Source organism: Gambusia affinis, linkage group LG03 (genome assembly GCF_019740435.1).
Source record: "Gambusia affinis linkage group LG03, SWU_Gaff_1.0, whole genome shotgun sequence".
NCBI lineage: Eukaryota > Metazoa > Chordata > Actinopteri > Cyprinodontiformes > Poeciliidae > Gambusia > Gambusia affinis.
The window spans coordinates 12,273,329-12,294,896 of NC_057870.1; the positions used below are offsets into that span (position 1 = coordinate 12,273,329).

General features: G+C 37.0%; 2 protein-coding genes across 7 annotated transcripts in view; one reads left to right on the forward strand and one right to left on the reverse strand.

The window, feature by feature from the left end:
- mctp1a (multiple C2 domains, transmembrane 1a) overlaps nucleotides 1-21,568 on the reverse strand; it is a 162,359-nt gene that overhangs the window by 128,915 nt on the left and 11,876 nt on the right. The window contains exon 1 of one of the 6 annotated variants that reach the window (XM_044112905.1): nucleotides 7,211-8,606. The exons of the other annotated variants lie outside the window; for them this stretch is intronic. Within the exon in view, the coding sequence (XP_043968840.1) occupies nucleotides 7,211-7,363 (153 nt within the window). The 5' untranslated portion in view covers nucleotides 7,364-8,606. Of the gene's footprint in view, nucleotides 1-7,210; nucleotides 8,607-21,568 lie in introns of those variants that run through there. 6 annotated transcript variants of the gene reach the window in all.
- Nucleotides 16,428-18,003, forward strand: LOC122828888. Its single transcript, XM_044112909.1, has 3 exons — nucleotides 16,428-16,537; nucleotides 16,723-16,830; nucleotides 17,078-18,003. The coding sequence occupies exons 2-3, from the start codon at nucleotides 16,784-16,786 to the stop codon at nucleotides 17,910-17,912; spliced, it is 882 nt and encodes a 293-aa protein (XP_043968844.1). The 5' UTR covers nucleotides 16,428-16,537; nucleotides 16,723-16,783; the 3' UTR covers nucleotides 17,913-18,003.

Genomic DNA, 21,568 nt, shown 5'->3' on the forward strand with positions numbered 1-21,568 from the left:
ATTGTTTAGTATAAACAACAAAATATTATACATTTTTACAGATTCTTATCTTTGTTATTTTAAAAAGTAACTCAAGCATCAATAAAATGTGACACCTATTCTCTGGTTTTAAGAAAAGATAACAAATATTTGCAGATTTTGCACCTGAAATCAACAGCTACTGACTGAGTCACCCTGAGATGGCGAAAGTGTTAGTAACTTTCATCCATCAGTTTTTCTATGACAAGTGAACTGAATCCAGTAGACTAACTGTCTGTCTCTGTTGCATTCAATCCATCTTTTTACTCTATTGTGACACAAAAACAACTTACTTGTCTGGAAATTATTTTAATCGTAATTTGGAAATCAAATATCATACAATGCCTTGCAAAACCTACCTTACCTTACTTACATTTGTAAAAAAAGAAAGAAAAAGAAAGGCTGCATTGTTTACATAGGGATAAAATGTAATGTTGGGTCCCACATATTTAAATATCTGCGGTCAACAGTCATTTTTTTCTGAAATTTTTCTGAAATCTCAAACTGTATGCAGTTTGATCATTTTACCCTCGAAAATAAATTCCTATATATGTATTTCAATATTTTATTTAGGAGTCTCAGAGTAAAAGAAGTTTTTTATTTGAAAACGTTTTACACCACCATGTAACCTTCCACTTCACAATCACTCACTATTCTGTCTGTCTGTTTTATAAAGTCCCAGTGGTGTTGTGGGCAAAATAATAAGGCGAGATGTAAAGACGTTCAAAAGATGGAAATGCTTCAGTAAGGCACAGTTCATTAAAATCCCGTTGCATCAAACATAACCTTAAAATTGCTGTGCAGTCCATTTATTAATGCTGATGAGAAACCTCAGTATGGGTGGCTATAAGAGTATGATTGCTTCTCAGTATGTGCCTGCTGACCCTATGTAATGTGACAAGAGCCACTCAACTAAATAATGAGGTTTCTTTGGTGTGCTCTTTCCCTAATAACAGTCGAGCAGCCCACTGTATAAATTGCAAGCTTCTTCCCACTCCAGCCCCAGATTGAGGTAATTATTCTTCTGAGATAGCAGGTGGAATGACAGGAAAAGCTCATATCTGCTGGAACGAGCACAACTGAATCAACACACTGCATCAGCAACATACGATCGCAATTCCAACTTGACATTCGAAGTAAAAATGTTTGATCAAAAACAGACACTTTGGAACATGCAGAGAGAAATAAGTTTCCTCTTCGGTTCCATTAATTCCGATCGTAAAAAATGATTTTACAGAACAGATGGTAGCACATCAGTCTATCAATGGCCCATGATCATAAATGAGAAGTCTAGCGAGGCAACCGCTAGACTAGCGAGGCAACCCAGCATGGATAAAATAGAAAGCAATGAAGTGATTAAGTCAAATGACAGCGAATGAAAAGGAAAGAGTTCATTTGTTCAGTGACACTGAAAAATTCATTCAGCTACAAATCGACGCAAGAAGAAAGGACTCTGGTCTTTCCTTCTCAGAGAAATGTGACACAAGTATTTCTAGTATCTTTCAATCGGGAAGGAAACTCTGCCCTTGCATAATTAACCACAAAATGTTTAACGCTATCACAGTTTAAAAATCTGGCAAGGAATGTAAGATGGAACAGAATGTGTTGTTTGTGTTCATCATAAATATACAGAAGAACGTATACAAACTTGTTACACAAAATAACCAATTTGACCAATTACATGAGATTTTTATGGCTAAAGAAAAATAAATGCAACTGCCTCATATCATAATAATAAACCTTTTTAACAACTGACTTCTTAAAAGTTTTAGTTTTTGCTTATCTGATGGTTTCGATAGCATCAGAATTACAAGACTACATATTCCCAGGCGTAATTAAAAATACACCGCAGCTCTGAAACTGATCTTTTTATCGCCTTTTTCAGCGCTGAAGGAAACAGCTCAAAATGATAAAGTTCTGGGGATTTTGCGCAGGAAACGTTCTTAAATGAAAGTTCTGTGCAGCTGAATATAATTTCTGTCTCTTAATTGTATTTTGCAGCAATGACGAGTTGTGTTCAACATCTTCCAAAAAATCATTTTCCGTCCCAATTCAAACATTTTCAGCCAAATCTTGGTCTTAATTTGGAAAGCATGGTGTGTAACCTTTTTAAAGAACTTACTAAATCCCAAATAAAGCAAAAACTTTTACATGAACAAAATGAACCACAGCTTTTTTGCAATTATAGTTTAAATATTACCCAGTCTGTTAATCTATTTCTCTCTATCTCCTACTCACTCGTAAATGCCTCTGTTGCTCTTACAACAATTAGAGATTCTCTAAAACAATTCAAAGGATAACATGGTTTGATCAGAGTCCTGTTTTCTCACTGCCCACATATCCTCCTCTCTACAGAAATGACCCATTCTGTTGGACCTGCTTTACAATAAATGACTTCCCCAGGATCATCCCCTTACCATGCCATCAATCCTCCCATCCATGATTACAATCAATAGCTGTTTTTTCATCTGTGACATTAAATAAGTACTTTCTATGAGGTAAAGGCAATCCCTCCTAATTGAATGATGGCTTATGAAGAATTTATGCTTGACAACCAAAAATAAATCTTGCATAACCTTTCAAATAACAAGCAGCAGGGATTACTGGAGCACATGTGTGCCCAGATAAGTGCAGCTGCTTGAATAATGAGAAAGTAACCGAAGGATAGTGCTAATTACTCACAATGTTTTTACACATATAATGAAAATACGTTTGAAGAAATTTGGTTAATTTGAATTAATAGGCATTCTTTAAGATAATAGATTTCGCACTATATTCACAGTATTGGCTTTAAAATTGATAGATTAGATAGATTCCTCTGGTATAATAGCAGCAACTGCAATAAGGTGGTTTATTTTGGAAGCTAATCATCAATAATAAGTTTTTAAAATAAATTTAAAAAATAACTGGTTTATTTATTTATTTATTTATTGCTTATTAAAATAATTGTAGACTGTCAAACAGCCTTTTTGAGGTTTGGACATGTTCAGATGTGACTGTTTGGTACGCTGTTGCTCCATTAGTAAGAGGAAGCTGATCCCCATAAACTGTGGCTTCAGTTTATGCAAGTTCAATATGCATTTGATGGAAAACTGAGCTATATCCACAGTTACTGGTTTGTCCTCTACTGGTTACCAACAGAGTTTAAAGCAACCACCAAGAACTTTATAGGTGTGGTCGTTTTACTATTCTTACCCAATTTGTGCTGCTTGGTCTGCAAATAATCACCAGAAAAATCTTGTATTTCGGTCTCTTAACGTTATCATCTTGTCTCACTAATTGGATGTATCACGACTCACCTATTAAGTAATATTGGAGACTATAACCAATAATTATAGTAAAGCTAAAACATTTGATTTTTTTTGTCATTTCATTTATCCACTTAGTAAAAATTTACATTTAACTGTGCAATTTGACAAGAGAACTTTAGTGACTTACTTGACAAATCACTCATATTATTTTTGATAATCCTTTGTACCATAATCCTTCATAATCTTACCTCAGCTGTCCTCCGTGTGTAACTCTATGAGAACTACCCTTCCTGGATACTTGGAATATGAACCCAGTTTTGGTTTCCTTCTACCAGCTGTTACAGGACTTATCCTCCCAGTTGTGCCAGATGAGCTCAGCTCTGTTGGTTTATGGCTAAAACACACACAAGATGAGAACATGAGGCATGAATGACTTCATGAATACAACATTAATAAAGTCAACCTAGAACAGTCATTCTTGGAACGAAAACCTGCAATACATTCTTCTCAGTTGTGTTGCAAAATACTTTCCAATCAGGCTGAAGAGGATGTCTAAACAAATTTGCCTTCCATTAAGCAGAAACAAAAGCCTAAAACACATCCTCGAGCCACTGGCACCTGACAACTGCACAACAGAGCCGTGCACCATAAATAATGAAGAGGGAAGATGTTCCATTGTGAAAGAAAGATTGAGACAGAGGTGGTGGAATCAGAAATGTAAACAATTTAAGTGCATGAGGGGAAATGTGAAATACAAAACAGACCAATACACAAAAAGCCAAAATTGGAAAAAAAAAAACAAAAAAAAAACAGCTTAAATACATTGATAATTGGGAGTATCAATGGAGCAAGATGATGGTTTGCTGTTAATAAAAAAATGCTTAAATATACATCAATAAGAATTACAGCATCTCTTTCACACACACACCAGATCAGATCATCATCTCTGAATATGGTGACAAGCTCAGCTGGGAACATCAAGTGTTGCTGACACTGCAGAAAGACAAGCTGTTCACCCGCTGCCAACCAAAGCTGTCAACCAAAAAAAAAAAAAAAACTGTCTGCTATCACACTGACAAAGCTCTCAAACTGATCTGGGACCAGGTCTGAAAAAACCTCTGCTTCTGGAAGATTTTGAACAGTAGCTCTACAACAGAAAAGACAGCTGATGTGTTCCTTTGTCTTTTATGCATCACAACTGTCCATAGTATGTTTAAATAGTATTAAATAAATCAGCAACCTCTCTCTCAAAATGTTCCCCATGAATGCTTACCGATGATAACTAGCAGGAGCAGCAAGGACCTTTTTTGTCATAGCGATCTACAAGCATCAGCAAAGTGCATTTACAGCTCCCCATAGTGTGCAAGTTTGTTAGGTCTCCTAATGTAGCATTTTCTCCTAATTTTCTCCTCCTTACAGTATAAATTACCATGCAATTGTTCAACTAAATAAGCCAAATCTGATCCTCAGAATTCCTTATCAGTACCCTTGTCCTTGGTAGACATTGTGTTCTGCATTGATTCCCAAGTTCAATGATCCAAACACAATTACACCAGTCTGGCAATTTCCAGTTAGTTTTACCTTTTCACGCTTTTGTTTTTTCATATTTCTCAGTTTTCTTCATGGGAATTGACATACCTACTGTCAGCTACAAGCCGAAGGACACACTAAAAGCAAAAAAATGTGTAAAAATATTCATTTATGCTTTTTAAATTATTTTCTATGTACGGGATGAGGGAAAATTTACAACAAAATACTGTGCAGTTATTTTAAAATAGCACCGTCATATTCAGCGAATCTGAAACTAAGTGGGATCAAACACCCTTTTAAAATCATACTCCAATTTTAAAAGAAAATATCATATTATTTTGGAGATATTCATCTTTTCCTCTGTAATTAAATGGTTTGGCACAAGGAAAGTGATGGTTGCCAAGTGTCATTAGTCACGCCCCGTTGAGCAACTTCAACGACACCGTACTGGAAATGAGTGACAAGTCATTGCTCGTGAGACCTGTAAGCCCCAGATAGTCCCAGCCTCCAGAATCGTGATGCAGAAATGCAGATGTAAGTTGTTGCCTCAGCCAAATCTTCCATTATGCTGAGGCACAGCATAAATACAGCATTTACATGACCAGTTTACATCTGAATGCTCCTACATCAGCATCTCGTTTTTAACAATGCGGTTCGAGATTTATGTGTGATGAGGGTGATGAAAATAGGTAATTTATTCTGAAACACAGCATCACTCAGGTATTTGAAGCACCAGACAATAGGGCTTAGAATTAATCCTCCACCTGTGAGTTTAGAAATAGTACATAACCATTGATGCTACCATCTTCTGAGCATTCAGGTTTACTTGTTTTTCCACAACAATGAATGGAATTCAAATCCAGCAGCCAGGCAGAAACAGTCCACAAGTGTAACTAAACAATCCCATCTGCAAATCAGAGTGCCTTTTCCTCTCCAGTTTCCCCTCAGCAGATAGTTACACCTGCTGAATGCTGCAAGTGCAGCAGCAGCACTTGAACTCTGGTCCGCTTATTGGCAGCTAAGCAGGCATATATTTCACAATTATTTTAAAATTATTCAGCTCATTTCACATTCCCAGCATAGAAGATAAGTAATAAGCAAAGTGCGATGTTGACTTTTCGTATTCAACGATGAATAAAAGCCTGTAATACACACTGTGTGGATAATGTGTTTTTAAGAATGTCCAATTTTCATGAGAAAGAGACTGATTCAGTGACCCCTTAGGGAAAAGAGTCCCCATAAAACCTTGTTCTTGGATCTGTTCCTGATGTTAAAAACACATTAGCCAGTCCTAAGAGAATTCAACAGTGTGCATTATTCATGCACTGTATACGAGTGAGAACAGGCAGAATTACGTATTTCAGACCCAAGATGTTGGATTTCTGGTTCTCACAGTCTGTAGACATACACACATATACTGAGATTTTGAGGAGTAATGTGAACTGATATTTAAAATTGATGAAAACAGGTTCTCCAGTACCTGGATGCCTTGTAACTTCTTTAATGCCAGTCTGATAAGCGAACACAAATAGGCACATATCTTCTTATTAGACCATTCCTCTTCACCCCCTGCAGCTATCTTCTCTATTTTTACCTGCTGTAGTCTTTCCTCTTCTCTCTCATCCTCTCTATTCTCATGACATTTCTGCTGCTCTGCCTCAGTCCTGCTCTCACATCTCATCCTTCATCTTCCTATATCTTTTGTCTTCCTATCCCCGGTCCCACAAGTAATGTTTTTCTCTCGTTCAACACCAAAACCCAAGAAGCAGGGATTTAGGACTCACATAAACAATCTACGGATAATTGCTTCTCAAAATAGAAGTGCAAGTTGCAGGGCATGTTTCTGCACTTTACTAAATTCAAAACCAAACAAATCCCTTACTTATTTGGTGGTTCCCTGTTTTATGTCAGCACATCCTCACCTCTTCCTCCTGTGTGCCCTTCCCTTCCCAGAGTCTGGCCAGTCTCGTGTCACACTAGCAGCCAGCTCAGGTTCCACGCTCGGCGGAAACTGGACACGACACACCCACTGCCCCTCCATCCTGCCATCCCCGCCACAAAAATAACAAACAACCACCAACACCTGTGCCTAAGGCTAATGTGTTCTGTAAGCAATGAGATCAGGTATATGGAAAGTTTGTATGGAAATCTGCATGCAAATAGGTGAACATGACAAAGGAATGGAAACGTTGGACTTGCGCTAAATTCTTTCAACCCAAATTATAAAATGAAACCTTCCTGGAACAAACAAATGCAACAATGCAACAATAGCAGCATATCTTAACAAGTAGATCTATACCATTTCACATCAGCCTGTCTAAAAGAACCTCCTACAAGAAAAAAAAAAAAAAAAAAACAAGCAGCAGGAAGACACTCCAAACGTTATTTTGTATGCATGAATGAATACCTACAGTAAGGCTTCGTCCAACAGCAGATAGAGGCAAAGCTAACATCCAGAGGCTGAACACGCTCCAGCGTACAACTGCGGCTTCTGCTGGATTACTCTCCTGTATGAGAGAGGCTCCCACACAAACACTAACTCGCTCCGCACCTCGCGCATGCATGCAGCAAAGGCCAACCAGCTGTGAGGTTCTTGGTTACCCCACAGTCACTCACAACTCTGCACACTGCTTTCTTTCTCTCTCTCTCTCTCTCTCTCTCCATCAAGCTGTCACTCAAGCACTAAACTCTGTGGCAATTCTGACTGTAGCCTGACTGCTTTGCTGAAAAATGCTAAAATTCTTTTAATTGACTTATAAGAGAACATCCAGAATACTAACGCTACAAGCAGTGTTTTCTTTAAAATGTTTTTGATAAGCTTCATTAGAACACTTTCACTTAGCTATGCTTTATATATCGTCCCTCTGGCACACAATACAGCTACATTCACTGTTTTCATGTGTCTCTCTTTTACAAGCAGCAATTAATGCTGTTTTGATTTTTTTTTTTTTTTTTTGGGGGGGGGGGGGACGATTTACTCATCTTTGCGGGTGTTTTAGAAAAGTTAAAGCTCATGCAAATAAGAGTTGTCTTTTTTTTTTTCTTTTACCCACTCAGCTGCTTAAAGCTGCACTCTGAAAGTAATATACTGGAGTCTGGTGACATTCATCATTCACTGTCTAACACCCCTACCTATCAAACTGAGTTAATCTCAAGGAGGTAATGAAACACCTACAAAAGTGTTCAGTTTGGTCAAAAGTCATTACTGCATCAGCAGATACAGTGTCAACAGGACCTTCTTAGTGTGGAACACTTGCATCAGTAACGATAAGTTGTGTACAAATAAAAACAAAATAAACAAAGAGAAATGCTGAAAACGTAAAAGAAGAGATCAACCTGAGTGAGCAGCGGCCAGCAGCACATGGTGTTTTAAGCACATTAACTTCTTCTGACTATTTTTTTTTTTTATCAAAGTTAAATTTCAGAAGGTACGTGGCATTGTTCTCTACCTTACTACATTTTTCCAAATCTTTCTGTTCTAATGGCACTACAGTAGCAGGTATAGTGGCCAAAAACATGAAAAATGTGTAACAGGGGCTAGTGCTGTAGGAATAAAAACACCCCTGTGTACCAGTAGCTTGCGCTAGTTGGGTAATGGTTAGGACATGCAGTAATATTTCACTATCACATTGATGTATGACCTCACCTTCACCCTACCTGCAGCAAGTCATTATGTTTTCATACCTAGAAGCTCAAAATAGTTTAGTTTTCTAACATAGTAAACATTTTCTATTACAATACAAAATTTTGTCTCAATAACTTCACTTTTTCCACATTTACATAAATCTCATGCATACATTTTGGCATAAATCATAATATTTTTCATACTGCTAACCAACCCATGATCAGAGTCAACCCATATATTAAAAACTAACATGCATATATGAATATTAATAGAGTTAATTGATACGGTAAAGAGGGATAAAAACAAAAAAAAGCAAATCTAACTAAACATCTCAAACATAGTTGCAGATAAGGGAAATCAATATCTTGCAGCTTTCCGTTCCCCTTACATTCGAAAAGCAAAAACCCAGACACCAAGCCAGACAGGGGGACACAACAACAGAGAGGTGCCACTTGGCTTCTTGGCACTGTCAGCTACGCAGTTTGTGGGTGTGCGTGTATGTGCATGTATGTGGGAGAGAGTGTGCTTGTTCTTGTATTACAGTAGAGTCAGGTCCCAGGACACGACAGCTGTCCCTTTCATGTCTGCTGTTGTGTTAGTCTTGATCAGCGCTGTGTCAGTCAGCAGGTCTTATGACTACAGTTGCTGAGTTCAAAACAACATGCATCCACAGTACCAACGGCAGGGCAGAGAAAAAAGCCCTAGTGGAAATGTTTATAATGCTGTGTTGCATGCCACAACATTGTATTTCGCTTAACTCAAAGTCAATGTAAAACAATTGCATTTGATAAAGTGTAAGATGAAGGAAAAATGTTTAGATTTAGAAATGTGTTTTCACGTATAAAGAACTGAGAGTCCATTTACAGAAAGAGGCTCTTGCATTAACTAGCTGCACAGAACATAACATTGTCACAGAACCTTTTTATTTTTCTTTGGCCCACAAGCACATTCTTTTGCTCTTGTGATAAAAAATAACTGATATTTATCGGGTGAAATAGTCACACGGCATGTGTTGTAAATGATATGGTTACAGTTAGCATTAGAAAAATCTATGTGAACATCAAAAAAGATTCTTTTAGGACTAATTTTCAACTTTCAAGCCATGTTAATATATGTCACCCCAAGTAGGTGGTTCATTCAGGCTGTGAGAAAGTGATAGTTTTCAGAAGAAAACAGAACAGATACAGCAAAATACCTCTGTTCTCTTCATTTGAGCTTTCAACGTCTGTATTAATGGGTGGCAGTTTTGGAATTAGAAACTACATTCTCTACAATATGTAACTGGAGGTTGCTGATTTAATAATGCTAAAAAGGTCAAAGTGTTACAAAAACTGGTTACTGGCTGAAGATTCTGGTAGGTGGATTTCTAAAATGCAATCAAACCAAATGTTTATGCTCTACACCCATCCTTGTTTGAATCTCCTATGTTGGTATGCTTGTATCTCCAAACCCTGCAGTGTGTACCATCTGTTTCCTCATAACTCATCACACGTCACAGCGCATGCACAACAAAGACACGCGCTCAAACATGCACCCCATCATTAGTAAAACAAACACACGTGTGCCTCACACTTCAGCTGTAACTCTGCATGACATAACAGACAGAAGAGCTGACAAAAGCTCTTGAAAGCCCGTGCAAATCTCTTCTCTATGCTGCAGAGTCATCAGTGGAGGAAACGGGAAGAGATGCAGGCTTTGTCATTGGTAGCTGACTGGTGTCAGACTAATTGACAGATGGGCAGGGATGGTAGGCAAGATGTACACACACAGAGCTGTTTGTAAAATACAAAAATAGATTTTATTCTCCTCATAGACTTTGACCATTTCTCTAGAATTTAAATAAGTAATGAATTCCATGACTGTCAAGCAGTCACAGAGAGTAAATGCGACAAAATTACAGAAGCAAGTCAGAAGATTTCTCAACAGCCGGCAACAATGAATGCTTTGTAGAGTGGACAGACACAATGTTTTCATAGATCAAACTATTGTTTGATCTCCTGCTGCTATTGGTGGCGCAACTGAGTCTTTTCTTTCAGCCTTTATCAAACAATCATTCTGTTTTTCCTTTTAAGCTGATTTTGGCTGCACTTTTTGCTTTGAATGTTGGTTTGTGTTTTTCGTGTCCTATATCTAAATCTCTCTCCAGGTTCACTCACACAAATTTGTATGTATTTTGCATATAAAGGGATAATAAATTCTCTTTTGGAAGATTTGCAAGCATTCGTAAGCTGATATCATTCAGCTACAGTTCTTCAATCAGATTGTCCAGCAGATTGAAATCACTGTCATTCTTTTTATGTATGCTACCTAATATAACAAAATCAATCTTTAAAAAAAAGGAGTAAAATAAGTATAATTGGTCAACAAACTAAAAATAAAAGTGAAAGATTAAAAAAAATATAAGTCTAGGGAAAATCACAAATTAAATATGTAAAGGCAATGGAAGAAAACCACGTGATCATGGAGGATTAAGGGATGCAAGGATGTAAAAACAAAAAAAAGAAGAAGCCATATTCTGGTTTGTTTTAAGCAGAGTCACTACAGTGTCGAATCATCACTGGGATCCAGGCCAAACAGAACCCCTCCTGGGAGAATCACTTCTTCCCCTGGATCTATAGATGGATTCATCATCTCTGTTTACTTTTGTCTGTCTCTTTGTCTGTGCCTATCTTCCTCCCTTTTCTTTTATCCCTCCTTGACATTGCTTAGGTCATCACTTGCTACTTGCACAACTGCCTCCATCGTGACTGTTGATTGGGCGCCCAGTCCCTTTGTCCCCCGCCATGTCTCCTTTTCCCATTTGAACTGCCACTAACCTTGAGAAGTTCTGGTTGCTTCTAGATTGCCAATTTGGACTCAACATCTAACAGAAGAATGCAGTAAACTGGGAGAGAAAAACCCTTCGCTTCCAGCTTAAGCTGCTTTTTCCATCCCTTCATTGCCTCAAGTAGTTTTCAAATGTTTCAATATACGTCAAGTTTATACCACATACACATGTAATATATCTGAGTAAAAGTACTATCAGACATAAAGCTTTATGTATTTTAATAATGGAAGTCTCAAGGTCTTTGCTTCCAAGAATTTCACACGCTAATAGAATCCCATTCAAAAACAATTAGATTTTCTCATGAAAGAGCAAGTAATTTCATTTTTTTTCCACAGGTCATTACGGGTGTCATTTTCAAGATTTCTTCTCTCTAATAAGTGTCCTCTGAGTAATTAGTTTAACCTCATCCGTGGTTCTCAAACTGTGGTACAACTACCGCTGGTGGCACTCAGGCCGCCTCCGGTGATACTCGGGCTTAAAAAAAGATTTTTTTAAAATAGCGCTAATTTATAGCTAAGAAACCAACCAAACAAAAATTCTTAGTTCAGGCAGACCAATCTTTGTCATAAAGAACCACTGCTCCTATATACTGAAAAGCATATAGCTTAAGTGTGGTATAACTCAATGTGCAGGATTAAAGTCGTTTTATGCTGTCTCTGTTCAGTCTCACAGATTGTAGCAGAGAATGACATAACGCCTGCAGTTGAGCATGATCCAGTTGCAAGTCTGCTGACAGTGAAATTAATTATTTGGCTCTGTGCTTAGAAATATTTCCAATAAAAGCTGATAATATATTTCTCTCCATTTAATTTGCTTGACACAATTCCTTTTATGTCAAACAAATGTTCAAAAATACATACTATATAAAACTATGACTAATAAAATAGAAGAAGAAGAAATACAATCATTTAGAGGTACTAATGAAAAATACCAGTGACTTTTTCTATCTGAATTAGTCATATTGAATATCAAAATCTGACAAGTACAAAGAGAATGCACCAAAGCTCTTGTGCCCGCAGTTTTAAATCAACTTCAAATGCACAGTAAAGTGAAATGATAAGTTCTTTAAATTGGAAAGGTGCTGAGAAACTGTTTCTCATCTTGCTTTATTATCTTGGTGTCTTTAAATACATTATCTGTGGGTTTAGAAGGAAAGATGTAAAGCACATTTAATGAAACATGCCACTGTAACAGAAATCATACGCAAAATGGTGCTACGGGGTATAAATGTTAATTTCCTTGTAGAAGCACCATTAGATACCCGTACAACTGGATGTATGCAGTAGATTATCATGCATAATTTCAGTACATACAGCTAATATTGCACTCCCCCCAGCTTTTTATACAGTACTCTTTAATAATCTAGTGTTCCCTTAGTAGGCTCCTTAAATCTAGAGTCCCGTGAGGTTCTGCCAGGCAAAGTGTAATTTAGAAAAGTGACGAAAAACTGCTGAAATCTAATATCCGTTTTATTACTTTTTTTCAGAGCTGTACATAGGCTATTTGTACATAAACCAGATTAAACAAGGAAGAAATCACTGTTTCACCAGAGAAAAAAAATTGCTAATGAAAAAATTATCTCAATATATCACCAAAGCTACTTTTCCCAGCTCTACTGTAACAAGCATTCAGTATGTTATCCAAAAGAACCAGTGTAAAATACAAATAACTCTTATTTCTAATAGTATTTTGTAGTTGACATGATATATAATATATAAGCCATGATGAAAAAGGTACAATGAATGTTGGGTAATGCAATTATAACTTACATTCAATAACATGTGCAATGGGTTATAAAGACGTGTTAAGGGTGAGGGTTATCTTATTGAAGGCTGAGATCTAGACGTGAAGGTTCCAGTTAGTTCTAAATATATCAGTCCTCAAAAGATGCTCACAGCACCCACTCAAACAGCACACTTTCCAGTACTGAAGTGCAAGACTGTAATCAGAGCAAGGTCAGTGCTGATAGGGGGGAAAAAAAAGTAGCTCGGAGAAGAAGAAACTCAAACTCCCTCTCGTTATCTTCTTGGCTTTACTTTTGAGTCATGCTGCATTCAGTGCATCTTGTGAGTGGAAGGTCCAAAAGGTTTTCATGTGTGTTTCTCTTAAGTTCTGAGAAATAAATAAATAGATGGTGTACAAGCACCAGAACTGGTACTGCATTTAGAGGTACTTAGATGAAATGTTGGCATAAATTTTACTACAATACATTAACTGCGATAATTTGCTCTAGTATAGTATTCTTTGCGTAACAAAAACTACGCAAATTAGCAAGCGGAGGAGAATGTTTTTCTGAGAAGTCCAGGTAGATGAACCATGACTCAAAAACAGGTGTGATTACTCACAATTTTCCTACTTTTAAGGGGGAAAGAGGAATCTGGAAATGAAATCAACCCAATTGGAAAAACTGTTGATTTCTGATTGATAACCAGACTAACTAATTAACTATTAGCTTACCAAGTTAATAGTAAAAAGATTGGCCAGTATTTTGAATTCTCAAACATTGTAACTTGTTTGTTATTGTAAACTCTGTGACATGATACAAAATTTTAATAATCTGAGCCAATTAAATGTGATGTGATTATTATCACCTTTGTCTAATAACCGAGAGAAGCGGAGGTATCGGAGAACGGCTTATATTTCTAAAAGAAAACTGTGGGGAGATACCTATCAAATATTTCTAAAACATTTCAAAATCGAACGTTTTCCTTGGACAAGGCTGCAGATATCCTACATGCAATGTTTCTTCATATCAGCGTTCGCTTGAGACTTGAGAAACCGTAGTAGCAAAACTTAGAAGTTTCTCCCAGTGACTCATCCGCTTTCATTAAAACGACACCCACATGCATATTCACACCATCCCATCGTTCTATTATACACACCAATAATTCTGCAGCATTTCTTTGACACCTATCTTTATAAAATGCTGCAAAGCTTTTGACATAACTCTGCCTTCATAGTGAAAGATGTCCTCCAAGTCCAACGGCTTTAAAGGTAAAACATTCCCTCTTCGCTAAGAAAATTTTAAACTGATGTGGCATTAAGATAACTTTTTCTCAAGAAAATTAGACTAAATTGGTAGAGGTGGAATTTGGAGTTTTCTTTTCACATCATTTTTATTATTATAATTGATTTTTAACATTTAAAATTGATTTTAAAAAGTAGAGAATTGCAAAATTACTCTGAACTTGTTGGATTTTCTTCACTTTTTCATCTTTGCATCATTTAGCTAAAGCCGTAGCCTGCAGAGCAAACGGCAGCCTTTGATACAAGAGTATCAGTCAAAGAGAGTAAAAAATTTTGCATCATTGTTTATACAGCACAATGAAGACAGTCATCCATAAAGAAGGAAATATAGGACAATAGAGACATTTAAAAGAATGAGTGTTTGTACAAAAATTATTGATAAGACAAAATAAAAGAGCGTCACCACAAGAAGATCATCTACCGGTAAAACATGGTGGTGAAAACATGATGGTCTGTGATGAATGAAATGATCAAAGTTCAAAATAGAGTTCTGACCCAAAACCTTCAGCTATCCGCCAAAAAGTTGAAGATGAGAAGAAATTATTCTTTTTTTCATTGCGGTCCAAGGATACATCAAACAAATTAGCTTGGTTTTGGATAAAAGTACCTTTAGAGGTAAAACTTTCTTTTTCTTTTTTTTTTTTTTTTTTAAACTAAACAGATTGAAATTTGTTGCAGAACAAAGAAAAAGCAATACAATACAACAATTAAATTAAATACTAAAAAATTATATGAAACTGACCTTTCCTAGATACAAACAGTCCTTTCTCTCTCTTTCAAAGCAGCACAGCAGTAGATGGACCGAGTGAACAAGCTTTCTGTGTATGCTGCTGTTAAAACATCAAACGCGTTTTAAGCATCAAACCCGTTGCGGCGCGTTTCACTCGTCTAGCGCAGCGCGACTTAAACCATTTGACGCGTCAAGAGCGGCAACGGAGAACAACGGCTCGTGCTATTTTTGACCCGTCTGACGCGCTCTTGACGCGCCTCCACATAGACTTTGAATGTAAAACCAGACGCGCCTGATGCGCGAAACGCTAAGTGTAAAGCAGAAGTGTCAAGCGTCTGCATTCAAAGTGCGCAGGCGTCGAACTTAGCATACATGCCGTGTGTATTTTTGTCGAGTCCCACTATGTTCAGCATCTCAGCCCCAGCGGACCATGTGGACACAAACCACTTTGAGAACAGAAGATTTTAAAATATTTCTCAGCCAACATGTCTTGCTTTAAGAGCCAGCCCAGATAAAACTTTATATATAAAACGACCAATCAGTAGTGCTCCTCAACCCCTCTGCTACCTTTTCTTTCAGCCTTTGTTTCAGAAGACAATCAAAGCTTGTGTAATGAGATCTGGATATGAGAGAAATGCCAGGCAAATGAGTAGCAAGCATTTAAACAAAGCTCAAATAAAAGTCAGAGGCAGTAAAATAATGATGTGGGATTTAAAGTAAGCCTGTTCTGTGACCGCGTTTATGGTCAGTGGTCCTAATCAAGAGTCTGAAATAGTGCAACACCTGTTTGGAGATTCCAAAATGAATAGTGGCAAATCGGAATAAGCCTGAGTTTATGCAATAAATAAAACCCTCCAGCTTACTTTGGCAACCCTGGTAAAGATGTGTGAAATTCTTAAAATAAATGACCAACAAACAATTTGTTGCTGTTCTCAAACAGTTGGCTTTAGAAATTTATTTTAACTCCATCATCACTACTCATATAATTACAAGAGAAACAAAGTTCTCAGGCTAGCCATTTTTTCACCGTTTTTGTAGTTTTCTGATTTTTTATTTGTTTTGTTTTTTCTCAATCTGTAGATATAAGCAAGTCTAGGTAAGTATACTAACACCTTTATCACATGAATGGCATGTTCTCCCATTTTTCCCATTATGAAAAGTGGCTAGGCGTATTTTTCTCTACATCGCATCACATTAGCATGTTAGTGAAACAGGATGTTGTGGATCACTAATTAAAGGATCTAGAAACTCTAATGCAATTTTAAAAAATGCTTGAAACACATTTATTTTTATAGGAATTGTGAGGGGCTAGGAGGAAAGAAAAATAAAATATTTTCAAAACATGGATCCAGTGCATGTTTTGATTCAAGATGGAACTGGACCATACTCCATGGCAACAAAGTTTTACAGAACATGTGACTTTTAAAATTGGTGATTTTAAACATATACAAAAGAAAAAAAAAACTTACAGTTTAGACTATAACTACAAAAAGGAGAGGGAAAGAAATTAAGCCTTCTAGCTAACAGTGGTAAGTAATTATGCTTCATAAAAATGACATTAATTATGCATTGTAACTGAGCTTGGACAATGGTAAAGAGCAAGACCAATAGAGCCTTGACAATACACCGCTTTCCTATTTATGTGTCATTAACAATAAAAATAAATGTGATCTTAATGACAGCTCAACATTGGCTCTAATGTGTTATATTATAGCCTCCATGTATGAAAAACAATCTAACTTTTCACGTGGAACTGGAGACGAGAACATTTCCTGATGGCAGCATCCAGAAGAAAGACAAGCCCCGCTGCCTCTCGCTTCAGGTGCAGCTTTTCCTAAAAAATTTTAGATTTTCCTTACTGTTTGATGGTTGCAACTTTTTATGTTGTGCTATTTTTTTGGGTTTTTTGTATAATGTTTTTTTTACCTTATGATTTTATTTGAATCAGGCTCAAATGTTATGCTGATATCAATTTGTATAAAGATCACCAAAAAAAAAAAAATGAATGCATCAATGTAATCTGCTGTGTCTCTGTACAGCCAATGAATTCACTTTTTCTGACTGATCAGGTCAAGACAGCAGGCAGCAAGTGACAGGAGATTCTGTATCGTATGGATCAACAGAATGGTGAACAAACAGGTGGAGAAGAAAATCGCTGAACTGCAAGAAGAGATTCTTCTCATGTATCTCGAGCTGAGAGTGCAGATGGCAGCCATGCTAAAGGAGCATTTGGGAGAAGCAGTGATGACGCAAAGCAGAGAAAACCCCGAATCTAATTGGTCATCTGATACAGAAGAGATGGAAACAATGCAGCCTGCAGATGAAGACGATGAAGAAAAATCACAGAGCGATAGTGACTATACAGCACACTCATCACCAGAACCAGATCAAGGCTTCAGGAAGACTTTAAGCACATTCAGTGAATGCGATTTGGTGGATACAGATACCAGCGATAGAGACATCAAGCGCTTTCCCGGCATTGATCACCGTGCGTCACGAAAGGCCCAACGTGAGCCGATTTCTCCATCAGGTGACCCCGCTGTCTGTGACAGCTGCAAGCTGATGAAGAAATTAGAGGAGAAAAGATGCCCCCACAATCCCTCCCAAATGTTCACAGGCAGAGAGGAGGAAAGAAACGAGGACAAAGCAAAAGCGGAGCAGGATGCACTGATGGTGGCGCAGTGGAAGGAGTGGCTGGACAAGCAGGAAATGAAAGGAAGGAAGAGGCATGAAGAGAGAAATGTTCAACAAAAAGTGATGAGATCTAGTTCATCAGATAAGCAAATGACGAAAACAAGAAAATCTGGACAAATAGGCACTATGAAGAAAATCAAAACATACATCAGTGAATTTTTTCATCCTTCTGAAAAGAGAAAGTGGGATATGCTTTATGAGGAGGACTGACCCTCAACTCCTCAAGGATTGGTTTGCTGTCTCCATGTCATGCTGTACATGAAGGCTCAAACTACAGTTACTCAATAAACAATAAATAGTCTGCAGCGTGTTGTCAGTGCTTCAGAGAACATTACAGTAAATTAATACAGAAGGTGAGCTCAGGTAAAGTTGACTACAAACACGGTTTCTTTTACCTTTTTAAATATATATATATATATATATATATATATATATATATATATATATATATATATATATATATATATATATATATATATATATATATATATATATATATATATATATATACATATAGGAGGGGATCTCATGCAAGACCCACCAGCCTTCCAAGCTCTGATCTAACGATAAAATGTGCTGGTCCATAACTAAATGTTCATACCTACCTCCTACTCCCCGCTAGAAAACAGTTGGTGCAGCGCAAATGCTTTTCAAAATGAAATCAAAAGATTACACATGAGATCTGCTCTCACTTGGCAAACATCTAAGGCAGAAATGAAGATCAAAGCTTTTAGACGCCTACATTAATATTCATTTATCAGAGGAAAATAGAGTCTCAGACCACATTCGTCAGAAAACATCCAAAGCTCTTCAAAACGTCAGAAAATGACAACGGCAAACTCCAACCATGTCCAGAATTATCCATATTATTAAATTATAATTAACGGGTTGTTTTTTTTTTAAAAAAAATGTCCTACAACATTCGTTTTCTCACATATTCTAAGTCAGTCTTGAGTGATCTGTCACAATGGGGCCAATCAATATTTTATTTGGTCATTTAGAATCACTAACCATTAAATATACAAGAAGGCATGCTAAATGCTACATGAAGTGTTTTACATGCAAGTTCAGTTCTAAATTTATCTGACCATATGTTTAAAACAGGTTTGCTGTGAGTCTCAGAAGTTTTGTAGCAAATTTCAAATAGGAATTCTTTCCTTTGACACTGACTTTCTTCTTGCTCTTCATCTTTAGTGTTAGAGTGCAGAACTGGCCTTCATGCTGCTGTCCGTTCACTAATGTTCATTAAATTAAGACCTTAATAGAACAGATGTATTCATACTGAGATCAAATAGCACGCATATAGAAATTAAAGAGATTTTATTTAAGAGTGTCAGATTGAAATGAGCTTAATAATACAAATGCACACCACACTTTTGAGATTATTTATTTAGAAAAATGTGAAAATCATGTATAGTTTTCTGAGTTGGTCTGTCACACTAAATCTAAAGCACTGTAATTGTTGGCAGATTAAATCATTAGTTGTTGTGAAGGCAAAAGAAAGTCAGTAATCACATTTCAAAAGAAACACTGGAAAGGACTCAGAGCAAGTTTTGGCACATTTTATTATGTGCTAAAGTGCTTACAGCAGGACTGTCTCGTCTCTCGTGGAAGTCCAATCAGATTTTACCAGCAGGTGGCACTAGGTCTCTTCCAAGGTGCATCACAAGTAATGCTTCACATCAGCCGTACCAATAGAAACACCATTCTGCAGATACTGTATGGAATTACTTGCTGTCTGTTGTTTCATAGCACTTTGTAAAAGAGCTGATGGAGCCAGACCATTAAATAAAATAGTTTTTAAGACTAAAAACACACTCACTAAAACAACATGTACTGCACACACACTAAGTGTCAGGGTGAGACTAACACCTGAGATATAAATGTACATGATTTCCAACTCCTGTAGTCAAACCTAACATGAGAAAATAAGAAATTGTATAATGATGCAAGTGGTGAGCTACTTGAAACTGTAAATGCAAAACTATTGGACAAGTTTAATCAAAATTATGTTTGAACAACACCCATTCGTGGGTTGTGGCGATGGCACAGAGTTAGAGATCTCATAACCCACTTTTCTATCTGACCACTACAAAGAAAACAACAAAACAAAACTAAACAAAACAATACTCATCCATTGCTTGGATAAAATGTCCCATCTGCCTTTTTGCTTATTTTGTTTAACAGGTTGCCATTTTACTTAACTCTAGATTAAAGATGTATTAGAATTCACAAAAGCGGTAAACTGCTGCCATAGCTTAAATCGTTTTGATTTAGAACGGATTTCGATTTTTATAGGATATCACAAAGAAAAGTAAAAACCTGACAGAGAAAAATGGGAGTAGCTGTCAGGGAAGCTGTGGGTAGCCTAATAAAAACACCAAGGAAGAGTTTTACCCATGTTCAAATATCCTCAGCACCTTTTGTGTCATTCAGATATTAAAACCATTAGAGTTATCTTATTAAAAAAAACTACAAAGTTTAAAAAGTGTATGTCTTTACAAGTACGTGATGTGTGTTGGACGCACTGCTTATTTAAAATTTAAATAATTTCCCATCAATGTCTGCAGAGAACTGTTTATGATTTATTTAGTTAGCTCTAGTATGCTGAATCAGGCAGACCTCAAAAACTTACAGGAAAGTGAGCTGTCAGCATGGAGGAGTCTTTCTGCCCTGTGTAAATCTGTCCTTCTGCAAGCTTCTGTCAATGTTCTCGTCTGGGCAAGAACATCACATTTATTAGGCTAAAAGACTTTGCAAGGCTCTCTGGCTCCACGCACCAATCAACCTTTAATATAGGTATTCATTCCCAGTTAATTCAAATCCTCTTAATCCTACTACTCTTGTTTTAACCTTTCTACACATAAGTGGTTCTGGTGCTTTTATTGAACATTTGTTGCCACTGGAAGCATTTCTATAAACACTAAAAACTATATTCACCCAATAGTCATCCAAAAATTCTCTTTTCTAGTATGTTTGAATGCCTCCAATTTGGCTGTTCATTCAGGACTTCTAGAAATGAATGAAAACACTCCAACTTAACCTGGCATCACTGAGCCTCTTAAACAATATAAAATTATTCTGTATTGAAATATTAATGTCAGTAGATGTGTTAATGACTCGAGTTTTACTTTTAGCAACTACATGACTAGCACAAGCTTGTACCAGCTATAAAAACTGGTAGTAAACTGATTATAGGGATGTTCAATTTTACACAGTGCAATAGGCCTATATCAAGGGTCGGCAACCTGCAGCTCTTTAGCACCGCCCTAGTGGCTCTCTGGAGCTTTTTCAAAAATGTTTGAAAATGGAAAACGATGGGCGTGGAAAATATATTATTTGTTTTAATATGATTTCAGTTGGAGGACAAACGTGACACAATCATTCTTAACGTTTTCCAATGCTATAAAAATGTGTAGAATAAACATTAAGTTTCAACATTTCTGTCAACGAAGACTTGCGTCATAGCCTGTGACGTTTCTTTCACCTGGGCGGGGTGCGAGGCAGGTGGCTGTTGTAAACAAACCGACGGCTGTGTGGTCGGCCATGGATAGCAAAGGGGAAAAGAGAAAAATAGCCGAGGAGAGAATCTACAATTCTTGGAGCGAATCATTTGCATTCATTGCCAATGCGGAAGGATTACCTGAATGTTTGCTCTGGAGCGAGAAGTTGTCAAATAACAAAAAGAGTACCATACTTTCTGGAGCGCACCTTATTATAAGCCGCACCTACATTTATTAGAATTTTTTTATTTTTAGTAGCCTAACTGAAAACGTACATAGCCTACATAAGTCGCACCGGGCTATAAGCCACATGATTCAAAGCGTGGGGACAAAGTATAGTCAAAGTATAGTCTGTAGTACAGA

Excerpts from the sequence above, each read along its gene's own strand:
- LOC122828888 (XM_044112909.1), top strand. The coding sequence starts at position 16,784 with ATGGCAGCATCCAGAAGAAAGACAAGCCCCGCTGCCTCTCGCTTCAG. Across the intron at positions 16,831-17,077 it reads CCCGCTGCCTCTCGCTTCAG|GTCAAGACAGCAGGCAGCAA; the intron begins GTGCAGCTTTTC and ends CTGACTGATCAG.